General features: G+C 41.9%; 2 protein-coding genes and 1 long non-coding RNA gene across 14 annotated transcripts in view; 2 read left to right on the top strand and 1 right to left on the bottom strand.

Annotated features, from left to right (window-relative positions):
* The window catches only part of tnpo1 (transportin 1), a gene marked incomplete in the record, with an annotated part of 32072 nt that extends 31542 nt beyond the window's left edge, over positions 1 to 530 (top strand). Inside the window, 1 exon segment of the mRNA XM_065965747.1 lies at positions 151 to 530.
* The window catches only part of LOC136183144 (uncharacterized), a 178877-nt gene extending 175517 nt beyond the window's left edge, over positions 1 to 3360 (bottom strand). Inside the window, exon 1 of the long non-coding RNA XR_010668961.1 lies at positions 3261 to 3360. This is a non-coding gene — a long non-coding RNA (uncharacterized lncRNA). The remainder of the gene's footprint in view (positions 1 to 3260) is intronic.
* Positions 3361 to 6807: 3447 nt separating this feature from the next.
* Positions 6808 to 15070, top strand: part of fcho2 (FCH and mu domain containing endocytic adaptor 2) — a 58062-nt gene continuing 49799 nt past the window's right edge. For 3 of the 12 annotated variants that reach the window (XM_065965229.1, XM_065965230.1, XM_065965228.1), the window contains exon 1: positions 6809 to 6976. In XM_065965229.1, coding sequence (XP_065821301.1) covers positions 6944 to 6976 — 33 coding nt within the window. In that variant the 5' untranslated portion in view covers positions 6809 to 6943. Of the gene's footprint in view, positions 6977 to 15070 lie in introns of all 12 variants that reach the window. The other 9 variants (XM_065965232.1, XM_065965227.1, XM_065965233.1 and 6 more) reach the window with 5 other exon arrangements.

Here is a 15070-nt window from a genome sequence, read left to right as displayed (position 1 = left end):
CTCTTGCTCTCTTCATCTCTCTCACTCTCCCTCTCTCTCACACTCTCTCTCACTCTCTTGCTCTCTCTCTCTCTCTCTCTCTCTCTCACTCTCTCTCTCTCTCTCCCTCTCCCCCCCCCCCCACCCCCCCCTCTCTTTCTGTCCACACAGGTGATAAACTACGGGAGACAACATAGGGAACCTCTTTTACCCAGGGAACATGTTACCCTTTAATCGGGGGGAAGGGGTCTGCCTGCTGACGGGGAGGGGAAGGGGGTGCGGACCCCTCCCCGAACCTGACGGACGGGGTGGGTGGGAGGTGGTAGCTGCAGTGTTCGGTGCCCCCATTGCACAGGCAAGGAGGGGGTGGGTGGGGGAGGGGGAAAGGGACCGGCAGAGCAACCTTTTCATGGGAGGAAAATTCATGTTATCTATCACACCTCAGTCGGAAAATAATGAACTTCATCACCCTTTTTTTCTCTCTCTCTCTCTCTCTCTCTCTCTTTCGCTCTCTCTCGCTCTCTCTCTCTCTCTCGCTCTCTCTCTCTCTCCATTTATCCCCACAAACATTTTAATTCTACTACTGAGAAGAAAAGTCAGAAAATACAGAGAGAAGGGTGCAAAACTCTGTGAAGCATTTGCTCTTTGATTTTGAGCAAAGGAGTGGGTTAATAATAATAATAAGAATAACGTCAGGAAGGTTAAGACGCGTAATAGTTCTACCCGTGGAGTTAAAGGTCAAAGGTTAAAGGGTCCTCCAAATAGCATCAAAGCGGAGGATTTCTCATTTTAATAACGCTGCACACACACAGGATAATGAATCATTTTATAGCCATAGGATGTCTTTGGATGATCTCCATTCTCTAGCAGGACAAAGGCTGTTTTTAAAAAAAAATGTCACTGAAGAGCACAAGAGCAGCTTCTCTGGGAGTAGGTAGCATGCGTGTACCGTTGTGATGTGAAGCTGTGGAACATTTAGTGACGCGGCGTTGCGTTGGGACGGCCGCCGTCAGCCCTGTGATAAAGGTTCTTCTTCTTTGACCTCGTATTTTAAATCTGTTAACAGACTTTTTTTGTTTTCCTTTTCACCAGAGAATCGCAGCGCTCAGCTGTAGTGTAGCATGCCTGGGGGTTTACACACACACGGGGGAGGGGGGCGGGGCGGGGCGGGGCGGGGGGCGGGGCTGTGATGTGACGTTGGAGTTTTGGTCTCGTGGTGTGAACGTGTCCTGGACGCTTACGATCCTTTATAACAACCGTGTGTGAAGGAGGAATGAAGGAGCAGCAGATCCTCGTCTCGTAGATTTTCAGAACCTCGCGGTCCCATCGAGCGAATGTCACGAAAAAAACAAAAAAAAAAAAAAAAAGGTGTTTTATTTCTCGATGTCTTTCTTTTCTTTGGGTGTTTGGCTGTTCTTGTGCTCAAAGCATGATCTCCAGGATGACTGTGTAAATGTTTTTCGGGTGGTTGTGTTTTTTTGTGGGGTACTTGGATGCTTTCATCTCTTGCATGTTGGTGGCCCCTCACACCCCAACTTAACGTATAGTGTGAACGGGGGGGGGGGGGGGGGGGGGGATTATTGGGGAGGGGAGGGGGGAGGGGCGCTTTGATTCAAAAGTTGTTTTTTTTTAAAGTGCATAGTAACCATTAATGTATTACAACACTGGGGCTTTGAAAACGTCACATTGTGTCGCTGCAGTGTCCTCCCTGACTTCTTACCCCCAATAGCTGGATGTATAGATTTTAAAATACTGTGAAACTACAACGCTGTTCTCGTCGTCTCCGGTTGTGTTTGCGCTGTTCTATTTTATAAAGTGTTTAAGTTACAGAAAGCCTGAATGTATTCCATGATGGAGTTGGAGAGTTTGATTGTTGTTTTTGTTTTTTAAATGCCCAGCCAGTAATTATTTCCTCTGCTGGCCAGAGTAATAACTGCAGTATTTTAAACGTTTGTAATGCACATTGAAATGCACTTCAAATTTAACATAGCGAGTGCTTTAAGAAATGAAGATGTTAAGCCAAAATCCTTGAATACGACTTTTAAGCTTGAATGCAAAATGAAGAAATGCTTTTTAAGAAAAAATGCAATAAGTTTATTAAGATTGTAAAGCAGTTTTTTTAGTGTCTTAGACTAACATGAACAGTGTTGACATGTTTACCTGCTCTGTTCGGTTTAATATTAATAATAAGAATAGTGAATACAGGATCGAATGCATCATGGAATACAGAGGCAGAGACTTGTTTGTGCCACATCATTTTGTGTTTTTGAAGTGATTTTCGTCTTGTCACATTCCAGCTGTTTGGCATGCAAAACAATGGAGTAACTACAGCTCGATGGGGGGTGTGTGTGTGTGTGTGTGTGTCTGTGTGTGTGTGTGTGTCTGTGTGTGTCCTCGATCCCCACCTTTACTGTGCTGTACTTCTGACTCGACTGCTGCTATACATCGTAGTTGTGTTTCACTACTTGAATATGTGTTGACCTCAGGTTGTCTGTGTTATATTCGTTGACCCCCCTCATGTGTAATGCCTTTTTATGCATCTCCTCTCTCAAACCCACTTCAGATCGGTGTCGCCCCTTTGTGTTAGAAACGGATAACTGTGGGTGTTTAAACGACATTAGTGTCCTTAATGTGTGTCCGCTGTGATTACAGCTGCAAAGCAGGGGGGAGGGGGGGAGAACATTATGGTAACTTGCACATTAATTAACGTGCTTTTTGTAGTCCAAAGTGATTGTTATAAAAAGACTGCGGTAAATACTTTAGAGTAACGTGCACAGAATGCCTTGAGAGCAAATACTTTGTCGGCGTTTTGCAATAGATATGCAGTCTTCTGTATCTAAAGAAACAACCGAATTTCAATGCAAAGACGTACAGTAGGTTGACAAGCAGGGTTGGAAATTAGCAACCGTCACCCGCCCAAATATGTTTTTTCTTTTTTTTTGAATTTGCTCAGCTTACCCGTCACATTGGTGGGTAAATAAAAGTGATTTTAAAACAACAAAGTGATTATCTCGCCTCTCAGTCGAGGTTTATCTGCAGCTTAAAGGCAGGGTTGGTAATCAGCATTCCCTCAGTGCTCTGTTTAGCCACGCCCCCTCCCCCTCTGTTCTCCATCTAAAGCCACGCCCTCTCGCTTACATGCATGAGCACCGTTTCTCCAGAAGCGGACCTCAGCTCATGGACCCAAGAGGTAGAGAGCGAGCAGGGAGACAGGGAGGCGTCTGATTGATTGATTTTTGTTCCTTTTTCAGAGAACATGAGTTATTAATTTCTGTCAGGACCTAAAGACAATTTACACCAAAATCTGAAGAAGTGGATCTGGAGGAAATGACCAACCCTGACTTTAATAAGCTAAGCTAACCAGTCTCTAAATGATAAACACAAATAGACTTTTCTTTGTGTTTATAAGCGAGACAAAGAGCATGTCAGGGGTTTCTAGTTGAAACATTTCCCTTCATAAAATAGCCGATTATGTGAATACAGTAGGCCTTGATTTGGTATTATACGACATTACATCACGCTGCTGGTTAAAAGGTGGCAGGTTAAAAAAAAAAAAAAAAAAGCATCTGGTTGATTTTTGAATTCACCAGTCTGAGTGGCAGGCAGGCGAAAAAGATCATTTCCAACCCTGTTGACAACGTATAAACATATTGTTTCAATCGTAATGTTTGCAAATCTAACTTTGACTTTCTACGAAGCTTTATTGAACGTGTATTTTGTAAAGCACCCACCAATATTAAGGAATGTCTAGTCACAGAAAGTCCTCTCATTTAGCCTTCTCTCTCTTTCTCGATTAGACGATCTGCCTTCATCTTTTTTGCTGATAAAAGTGAAAAACATCATTTTGATAGACATGGTTTGATTTCTTTTCTTTTCTTTTTAATAAGCTGCTGAATTTAAAAAAAAAAAAAAAAAAAAAAAGTAATACTTTTTTGGGGCCACCAAATATTTTGGATCATGCAAAGACTCTATATTGTACTGTAGTAATTTTGTAATATTTGTAAGATGATATAGTGGATGTGAATGGTTACCATTGCTTGAATCTGTACATTGTTCCAATAAACTGTTTACATTATTCCGGGCCTTCGTCTCTTTCCTCAAACGTCGCAGAGCTTTCTTCTAGCTGACAGAGCGCAATGATGTCATGAGAGGAAAAGTGGAGGAGATGGAAACTCGGACTTTGAGGACAACATGTGTCCACTTGTCCTCCTCACAATGACGTCTCAGAAATCTTCTTACATTCCCCGAGATGGTTCGGGGGATGAGGGGAGCAGAGTTTGTTTGTCAACAGGCAACAGCTTAGGGCCCCGGGGCCTTCAGGGCTGATACATTTTAATCAACAGCAGCAACTCAAAATGTGCTAAATTAGCAATAAAAGTCAGAATCCTCCCTAAGGGGGCCCCATCTGAGAGCACTCAATCATAAAATAAATGACTGAATCTTGCCAGCATTGCCCTTTAAAATAGAGGAGCATCACTGCGTTTCTTTGATGGTTTTTTTTCATTCATTATATTAATATTTTGAAATTGCACCTTTTTTTTTTTAATGTTCTTTACGTTTATATTTTGAAATAATTATGATGAGAAAAAAATGAACATTTTGCATATTTTTTTCGTTCTTGGTGTCAGATTATTTATCACATAATGGTAATGAACGCTAGTTTGAGGGGCTCCTGTGAAGTTTTGCCTGGGGCCCCAACAGGCTCTCGAATCGCCCCAGTAGGGGAGTAACAATAAAATTTGAAATTGGGAATGAAGAAAAAAGACAAACTTAAAAGAACTTAAAACTGGATACACAATTGAACTGAAAATCAGCTTTTATCAAAACACAATTTAAGAAATGCCAAACATTGACATGAATTTAACACCAACACAAAATCCTAGTTAACAAAAGAAACACAATCAGCAGCTGCAGGAGGGCAGAGCACCAACCTGCAGAGCAACAGGAGAGCATTTTACTTCACAAGTACTTGTACATCCTTTGCACTCCTTACACACCACTACGGGGTCAAATTCCTTGTATGTGCAAACAAACCTGGCCAATAAAGCTGACACTGATTATCAGTGGACATTTTTATGCTGCAGTAGTTCATTTAAGATAAGCTCTATTGATCCCTCGTAGGGGGAATTCTCTTGTTACATCAGCTCACAAGAAGAGAGGAAATAAAAACATGGTAAACAAGATGTAAAAATAGAAAAGTGCAAGGGGCAAAAGTTACATTAAAGATAATAACAGCCATCATAAAACTGTACACAGAAATTGTTAGAAGTTCTTGCATGGTAAAATTGCTCTTGGAATTACTGCACAGCATGATTTTTTTTAGTGCAGTAACTGTCATGTGGTAAACGATGGACTATAGCTACAGAGAGGAACAGTAATAACATGATAATCTGGTGTTAAGGAGTCAAATTTCCCAGTGGCCCTGAAGGTCAACTGCACAAATTTTACATGATTGCAAAAAAACTTTTCACAAGTCGCCATTTTGTCAACAAAAATATTTCACCTTCTACAAGAAGTACATCAGAAACCTAGAGGGTAGAACTATCAGAGGCACTACCTGTTAGTAGGCAAGGCAGGCAACTGCTTGGGTCCCCAGGCCGGTAGGGGAACCCCCCCCCCCCCCCCCCACTGTGATATAAAATGTACACATTTTGCAATGACAGTAGAAACCTCCCTAATGGGGCCCCATCTGACAGCACACACTCTCCTAGCCGTGCCAAACATCACATGCAATATTTCTGTGAAAACCAAAAGTTTGTCAATGAAAGTCAGCAAAGGAAAATCAAGAGGAATGTGTCTGGGAGTGAAGAAAAGAGGAAGAGGAGTGTCAGGACACTGGCAGACACAATAGTGATGGTTGGAAGGGCCCCAAATGGATTTTTGACTATAGGGCCCCAACAGACGCTTCTTCCCTAAGTGACGTGAGTTCAGTCCCACTACAAACAAGTAGCCTAGTGTCCTCCCCCTTAGTGGGTTCTGAAATATTTTATTTTGCAGAAGGAGAAATACTTTCCAGCAGAGTTTAATGTTTTTTTTCTTTTTTTTTGCAGTAACTGAAATGTTTTTGATGTTTCATGAAATATTTTTTCGTTTTTTAAATCAATATTATATGGAAGCCCATTTCCGCCAGTTAAAAAAAAATAAAAAAAAAATTTGGCTTTGTTGAGATTTATTTTTTTGACCATAAAAAAAATGACTTTATTATCTCATAATTTATTTTATTATTTTTATGGTAAAAAAAAAAACTCAACAAACTGGCGGAAATGGGCTTCCATAAATTTTATCAAATGCTAATAATACCAATAATAATATTATGGAAGCCCATTTCTGCCAGTTAAAAAAATAAAAATGAGAATTTGGCTTTGTTGAGTTTTTTTTTTTACCATAAAAATAATAAAATAAATAATGAGATAATAAAGTCATTTTTTTATGGTCAAAAAAATAAATCTCAACAAAGCCAAATTTTCATTTTTATTTTTTTAACTGGCGGAAATGGGCTTCCATAAAAATTAGTTTGGCGTCTTGTGATTTTTTTTTATTATTGCAATCATATAATATTTGTGCAGTTGACCTTCATGACCACCATACTTTTTAATGCATGTTTGAAAACTCTGCCGTAACTCTTTTAAAAAAAAAAACAACAACATACATTTCTCGCCGAGTACAGGAATTTACGCGATGCACTTGAATGCAACACTTTACCTAGCGACGGCCCCGTCGTCAACGAGTCAACGTTTTTTAAACCCGCCGTTGGTGGCGCTGTTTCCTCCGGTCTGAAGAAGAGAGTCTGCACGGCCGGAGTGGAGGTGGAGTCTGAAGGTGGGGAGGGAGAAGAAAGGGGAGAGAGGAGGAAAAGGGGAAAGGCAGATACTACAGAACCGGGGGGAGGACGGCGGATGATTTACGCTTTAAAAAGTTGCAGCACGACAATTTTGAGAGTCGCGGCGAAGCGGAATAAAACACGATGATAACGCCGTACTTCCTGGAGAGTTTCTGGGTAGGTGCTGCTTTTTATATTCCCTAATTATTCAACCGCTGGTGCTGCCCCCTCTTATCATGTTCATGTCAGCCGGGAATCAAGTGTTAGGAAGCCGGCTTGTTGTCGCTGAAGGAGGGGTAACCGGTCAACAGCCCCCGCGGGGATATCGGTACATTTCTTCGGCGATTATTATTTTGCCACCCCGGGGTTTGGGCCTCTCTCTGGAAAGCCATCTAACATGAAATCTCAGAGGACCCGCCCCCTACCGGCGCTAATTGGCCGTCTCAGGCTCGCTTGGAATGTTTATGTTCAGTTCCTCGAATGCCATTGGACGCCGCGGCCTGTCAGTCAACCAACCGTTGGGCCGGACGCGTCATTTCGCTTCCGTCACAAAGTTTCAGTGAGAGGCCAGATGTTTAGTAAGTTAGAGAACAGCTTTAAAAAAAACACCAAATCGCCCTCAAACTGTATCGAAAACATACAAATCAAATATTTACACATCGAATTCGATAGTACGAAACTACCACACTTTGTTTGTTGTTGTTTGTATTCTGCCCTGAAGGGTTTTTCTCTCCCGACTTGACGTGGCTGTGTTGTAGCAGGTAGAAAAGTAAAAGCCTTAATGTCTGCTGAGTGTCATCTTCAAGTCAGCTTTCATCACCTTTTATTGCTTTATACATAAAAGTGAAGCCTCTAAACAAGCTTTAAAACACACAGACCATACCCTGTATCATGCTAAGCTAAGCTAAATGTGTTGAACTGCTGAAATGTGGGTCATGTTTTGGATTTCTGGTCGTATTTTGAATGCTTTAAAACGTGCTGGTTTGTGTGTTATCTGCCCCCTTTCCCACTTGAAAACCTTTAGCCTTTGTTTAAAAGAATGTTTACCTTCATAAATATGTCATTTCTTTGCTATATTATTGAATTTTGATCCCAAGGTGTACCTAAACTTGTTTAAAATATAGAACTATGTTTACATTTTCAGGTGCATTGACATATATGCATATATATATATATATGTAGTATACACACTTATTTTGTCAGTCTACATAGGGTATACCCACTTCTAAATACTGACTGATACATTGAATTGAAAAAAAACAATGCTTTATTTAATTTGTTAAACCTAAGAAATCAATCAGAGTTCATATCCTAATGCAGTGTTTAATAACACTCCTCTGCTCCTCTTCTGTGGTTTATATTAACTTCATAACAATCCCTACTCCCTGAAGTCAGCCAGCGGATGTTGAGTGTCAATGTGCAAATAGAAAAGGCCAATATTTAAATTCTAACACATGAAAAAATACATCTGGGTATGTGACTACAAAATAGAAATCAGTCTTTAGTCTGTTGCAGCAGTTAATGTTTTTGTTTCCTCAATACCAGAATAAGATTGATGTAAATCTCAAATGATATCGATTCCTGCTTTGATTCCACAACAACAACAACAACAACTAGAAGTCACATGCATTTGGTATTTTCATGTTTTTAATTAGCAAAAGAATGCGGTCCAACTCCTCCACGGTTATCTGTTGCACAAATATGTTGGCAATGTTTGACAACGGGCGATCTCTTTCTTAGATCTGTCTTTGATTTGACTTTCTCTCGGCAGTTTTGTGTTAAAAATCTGACCGAGGATAAAGAGACTATCGATCTTTAAAAGGACAGATTGTTTTCTTTTAAAACGCTTGGTACGCTGAACATTTTGATGACCCGAGTAGTTTCAGTTTTGCCGTGTATTTTTCGACCACATCTCTGTTTCTGTTAAACGTGGGAAATCCAGCGCTTTCCATGTGGCCTCATTCGACCTCGGGTTGGTGAAGGCGACTCGGAGCCCTCAAATGTTACAGAAAACTGCAAAAAAAAGACAAGGGCTTGAATTCATGGAGAAGTTAAGAAATCCAGTACTGTCGACCTCTGAAGGAGAGTCCATCATGAAGTGAATGGGAGAGAGGAGAGCGGAGACACTCCTGATTCTTCAATCTGCCCTTTGTGCCCCTCAGAGAGCCACAAGAGAAACCAGTGATGGCAAAGATCAGCTGTGTGTTTAGCATGCAGGACACACACACACACACACACACACACACACACACACACACACACACACACACACACACACACACACACACACACACACACACACACACACACGCAGTCTTGGCATTAGCTGATGCATCCATTTCTCCTCGACTTGACTACAAATCATCACCTCATGCAGACACTGATTCTAATCTCTCTCACTTATCAAACACCGCTCTCCATTCTCCAGACTTTGTCAAGTTGTTTCATTTCATTCTTTTCCTCGTGTGTAATCTTAGCTTTGAATCTCTCCTGCAGACAACATGTTCCCCCTCAGCTGAATAAACAAGTTCTGTAGGAATAAGGAGCCAGACATGGCACTGCAATGTTTTTCTTTTCTGTCAAAGCCCTTGAATGCACCCTGGCTGCAACATTTCCGCTCTCTAGTTTTACTTGCACATTTCAGATGTCCATTTCCCCCTTTTTTTTCTTTCAGTGTTTGTGTATGCACACGTTAGTGAGTCCACTGCAGTCTTTAAAGTAAACTTAGACTATATGATTTTTTTCCCCACAGGGATCGTCAGGGCGGCAGTTATAGAATCTGGGCCCAGTTCACAGCCGAGTCCTGTACGGTAATTTTGTGACCAAAGTACGGTTTCGGTCGCCAAAATGTAAAGTCCAAAAAAGGAACAAAGGACAGCCTTGCTGGTCTTCAATGATGAACGTTTGGATTTAAATTGAACGGTCAAGTTCATTGTGAAGACATGACGCATAAAGGTCTGCATGAGAAAATATGCGATGCATCGATTGCGTTATTTAATATTGCGAGAACAACCTGAAGAGCGAGAACTAAACAAAAGTTAGAGTGCACATTCGCTCATCTGTCCCTCCTGAATCCAATTATTATTATTATTATTTTTAAAGATTATTATTTTTTTGGCTTTTTACGCCTTTATTGTAGAGATAGGACAGTGGATAGAGTTGGGAATGACGTGCAGGAAAGGAGCCACATGTCGGTCTCGAACCTGGGCCGCCCGCTTGGAGGACCACAGCCTCTGTACATGGGGCGCTTGCACCAACCACCACGCCACCAGCGCCGCCTGAATCCAACATTTTAACCACCACTTATGAATTTCAAAGTGACTGCACAATCTGGCAGTAGACAGTCCCTGCTGTCCGGTAGATGTCAGAGCATCGTCATTATACCCAGACCTCCATCCAGTGTGTCAAATGTGCACATCGAGAAAGCATCGATGTTTTAGATTGAATACATTTTGTTATATGTTGTGAAAAGACTTTTGCAATGTGTTTTGTGAAGCGGTGATTCTACAGTCTGTTGTTGTCTGAGGCTAAAAGGTACAGGGGCCCTCCAACCATCGTCCATCACCCTTATTTTAGAAATAATAGTTGATCATTATCAGCATTTGGAGGGGGCCCTTAACCTTCTCTTTTGCTGCAGTCAGAAACTTAAGTAATGATCCAACGTCTTACTTTCTTTCTTCCTCATTCTTTTCACTCTTTTTTTGACTCCCAGATAGATATTTCCTCTTTATTCTTCTTTGCTGACTTTGACAAACTCAGGTTTTCAAAGGAGTACTGCACGAGACGCTTAGCAGCACAATGAGAGGGATTGCTATCAGATGGGGGCCCTCTTAGGGAGGTTTCCTACTGTCGTTCAAAAGTTTGCACATTTTGAGCCATTTCTGTGGTTTAGAGTCTGTCAGCCCTCGGGGGGCCCCTTACTGGTCTGGGGGGGCCCCTTACTGTGGACTACCTTGCCTGTTGAACAAGCAGCGCCTCTGGTTATGTGAACGCTCATAATAATGATAGAATTGCAATCAATTGCACATCCCCAGAGTGCACGTAGCTTCATACAGTGTCTTAGCTCAGTCATCACTTTTGTCATCACCACTCCGTTCATAACTTTCATTTTAAAATATAAACATCAGGACACATGCAAACATCAGGGTCACTCTTGGTGGCCAGCTTGTTGGAGCTGTAGGAGCAGAATCAATGGTGTAGAAAACAATATTCAATAATGGACCCAGTGTGCTTTGTTAGTGTGTCTGCTAAATTTGATCAATGTGTTTGAACTGAGTTGAGTTCAAGAGCCAGAGCATCAGATTTCACTTCCACTAGAGGAGAAATATGGACGTCTGTAACACCACGATCGCAGAGGTTCAGACTTTGAAGCTACAGGTGTATGCTGCATGTTATATTTGGTGACCACCTAGTCATGTTTTTGAGCTTTAGGTTCAATGCAGAACTCTGGTCTGGTTTGCAAAGGCAGCAGGTAGCTGGTTGGGGCTGAGAAATAATCCAATGTGTAAGATTCATGAGCTAGTTCCTTAAAAGCCACAGTTGTTTTCCAAGTGTTGCCCATAATATGATTTCTGGAGATAAGCTAAGAGTCCCAGACCTGATATAGTCCGCCCTAATGATCCACTTCTAGCCGTACATGTATGAGGAGGAGATGTCAAATGTGGAGTCTGTTAGCCTCCAGCATGTCATGGGAAAATAAGACGGCAGTGTGATAAGCAAACAGTGTTGATACAGCCAACAGCCCCGGGATGCCATTCTTCCCTCTGGTGGATGTACTCAATCTGTGCGTGCGTGCGTGCGTGCGTGCGTGCGTGCGTGCGTGCGTGGTCTCACACAGCTCACTCACTGAATGCTAAAAGCAAGGAGGGAAGCCTTCACATCCATACATTTTCATTGGGTCTGTTTGGTTTGTCCTATTTGGTTTGGAAGGCCTGAAATCCCACAGTGTGTGTCCGGCTTCAGAGGGTTATAGTTTGGACTTTTCGATCCGACCATTCGTCTGCAGAGAACTGTTGAGTTTTTACAAGGGAATCCAGTCGAGAGGTTAAAAGGAGCTGTGAGAATCAGTGACTAATATTCTTCTAGGTTTAGGTAAACATTGACTCTTCTCTTTACGTGAAACATAAATCCTGCCCCATGGTGTTTCTTTTCTTTTGCTTTCACTGCTCGAGTGCCAGATCTCAAAGACGTCTGCTGGGTTAACATGTAGGATAACTTGTGCTAAGGTAACCTGTTCTTGTTGGAAGGCTCTTGATGTCACACCCCCCTAACCAGTCAGTGATGGATAAGTCCTCCTGCATGTCATGTTTACACCGCAAACAAAGCCCAACCTGTGTGTGTGCTCACTACGTCTTACGCCCGATGTTGTTGTGTGACGTGACAGCTCAGTGCGCCGCTCCCAGACCTCTCTGCTCACATGACCCTCAGGCAGACGCTCTGATGTCATCACGCTGTCTACTCGCTGTGCGCTGGAGGCTGTGTGTGTGTGTGTGTGTGTGTGTGTGTGTGTGTGTGTGTGTGTGTGTGTGTGTGTGTGTGTGTGTGTGTGTGTGTGTGTGTGTGTGTGTGTGTGTGTGTGTGTGTGTGTGTGTGTGTGTGTGTGTGTGTGTGTGTGTGTGTGTGTGTGTGTGTGTGTGTGTGTGTGTGTGTGTGTGTGTGTGTGTGTGTGTGTGTGTGTGTGTGTGTGTGTGTGTGTGTGTGTGTGTGTGTGTGTGTGTCTGTGCAGGGCTGAAGGCTGCAGGCCAGAGTGTACAGTCTGTGTGTGTGTCTGCAGGGAGACAGTCTGAGATTCCTCGGTGAGAGAGTGCAGACGCTGCTTTTTCCACCTCACCTTTTAAACACAGAAAGGAATCGTGTCAGCACTTAATCCCGCTCAAATGTTTTTCTCTGTTAACTCTGTTGCTATCGTGGAAATGATATCACCAAGGCTACCTAAAGCATGCTTACATGTTGCACCTTGATGTGATGAATGCATACGCTGTTAACACCGCAGCACAGACTTTAACAGACATGCAGAAGGTGTTATTATTAGTTTATTCTTTTTAAATTCAGAGAAGTCGGTGTTGTGGTTTGTTTCACCTTTGTGTGTTTTATTTAGCTCTCACACTGGTTAGAAGCATTTCTTATATTGTATTTCCTGCAAAACTAGCCTGTCTGAACTTCTGCATGGAACTTTCTCTAAAATGACTTGAAAATTGCAGATCTCATTTCGCTTGAAGCCTTTTGCTCGTTCTTAAAAGATAAAATATGCGAGACAATTGGACAGTGCCTGTGTTTCTCAATTGTAATCCGTGATCAAGATTCTGCACTTTATCTGTAAATCAATTTGCACATTGTAAATCGTTGTTCTCTCCTAACTTATTGTTTGTAAGCCGTCTCTTTATCGTGTAATGCTTTTTATGACGCGTGCTGCGGTCCTCTTGGCCAGGTCACCCTGTCAAAGAGATCCTGATCTCAATGGGTTATTTACCTGGTTCAATAACGGTTAAATAAAAAGACTGAATAATGTGTCTACCTGAAGCGTGTGTACCCAGGTTACTCTGCAACTAGAGTTCACTGAAATAAGTTGATGTTGTTAGAGCAGAGTGATTTAAAGTCTGAGCCAATCCCAGGGTCAGTTCTGTTCTGTTTGCAAAAAGTACTGTGCAAAGATTATTCATTTTTAACCTCCCACATAAAATGTGTTGATACAAATGAATGTCAGTAAGACGTAGAAGCCCTTTTTGCACAGGATAACTGTTGCCTGGATAGCTCTGGAAATGACCACCTAACGTCTGTGTTTAGAGAGACACACTTTGTTTGTAATGTCCAACGTAGCTGTCTTTATTCTTAACTGGAAAAAAAGTGGTTAAAAAAATCAGGAGGAAAGAGCTGACGTAAAAAGAGCAAAGCAGAATTGTTGGATGAAGAGTCCGACGCTATAATGACAGTTTGCTCTTTATATCCAAGTAAACGGACGCTTTTCCTGAACATTTCCTGCTTATTATCACGTCGGCTCAACTCCACTTCATGCAGAAAATCTAGAAAAGAGAAGCAAGAGGAAAACATGACAAATTGCTCCCACGCTCCCTCCCATCGTACACCTGGTAGAGGCGGTTTCACTGTTTCAAACACCAGATCTTTCAAAACGTAATAAATATCACTCTGTTCTTTGTGGCAGAAGATCTACCTGAGAAAAACGTAAAGTGGCTGTGAAAAAAATCAGTCTGTTTACATTCACACATGCATAATTAAAGGAAGATAGTGGAAGGAAGCTCCAGGGTGAGAAAAACTGAACACTCAGCCATTTATGATGTCGAAAACTCTGACTAAGCTAATGCTAACAATGCTAACTCCCACGCTCAGTTTACTCTTTTGAGTTTTCTGCACATCAGACCAGATAGCTATCAGTTAAAATTCAGTGACATAGTGGATATTCTTCAGAAACGTTGACAGACCTTTGAGGATCTTGAGGGTTTGAAACGGGTATTTACTGTTTTCAGAAATGCTACTTTTATCCACACAGAGGATTCATCATCTTAGAAGTGAAACTATTTGAGTTGCAGCCGTTATGACAGACAACCTGGTAGTTAAAACAACAGATCACCAAAGCTGGAATATGTGGGAGTTTCTTAAAGACTGTCCAGCTGAGTCTTCTTCTATTGTTTGAACAAGCAGGCAGTGTAATGTTTGGAGATGTTAGCCAGCTCTGTCTCCGTGTCATGGCTTTCATTACTCGCCTGTCAGGGAGTGAAACACTCGACTCCCTGCACGTACGATATTAATACTCGTGTTGCATTCTCAAGAAAACAGACTGAATTCCTGTCCTCTTCTGTCCGGCAGATGTTACATGGAGCCCTGTGGTTTTCTGCATCGCTTCATGACGGTGGTATTGAATGATTAATAACCTCAGTTTGGTTTTGTGTTGATTTTACAACCCGGGAGTTAGTTTTCATCCGGGGAGAGGGGGAAGCAGAGAGAATCGCTCCCATGAAAAGCTGAGCTATTTCTGCTTAAGATATGACAGCAATGATTCATTTAAAGTTGCTGATCATTTAAACGAGAACATCAATGCAGCGGTGAAAAGAAGTGACAGGAGGAAGCAAGAGAAGCAAACTGAATAAATACATGAAACTCTGCAATTCAATTCTTTAGTGTCATTTTATTGTCTTCAATGAATCAGATATATTGATGCCTCATTATAGATCAGCCGTCTTACAATATATCAATTATATAAGACGAGCTGTATCGCGCTATTAGTGTTATACTGGGCCTCGTGTTGTATGCTACCAT

This window comes from Labrus bergylta, chromosome 17 (assembly GCF_963930695.1).
Source record: "Labrus bergylta chromosome 17, fLabBer1.1, whole genome shotgun sequence".
In the NCBI taxonomy this organism is placed as follows: domain Eukaryota; kingdom Metazoa; phylum Chordata; class Actinopteri; order Labriformes; family Labridae; genus Labrus; species Labrus bergylta.
Note: the sequence above shows the minus strand (reverse complement) of the source record. Positions and strands in the feature narration are given on the sequence as shown.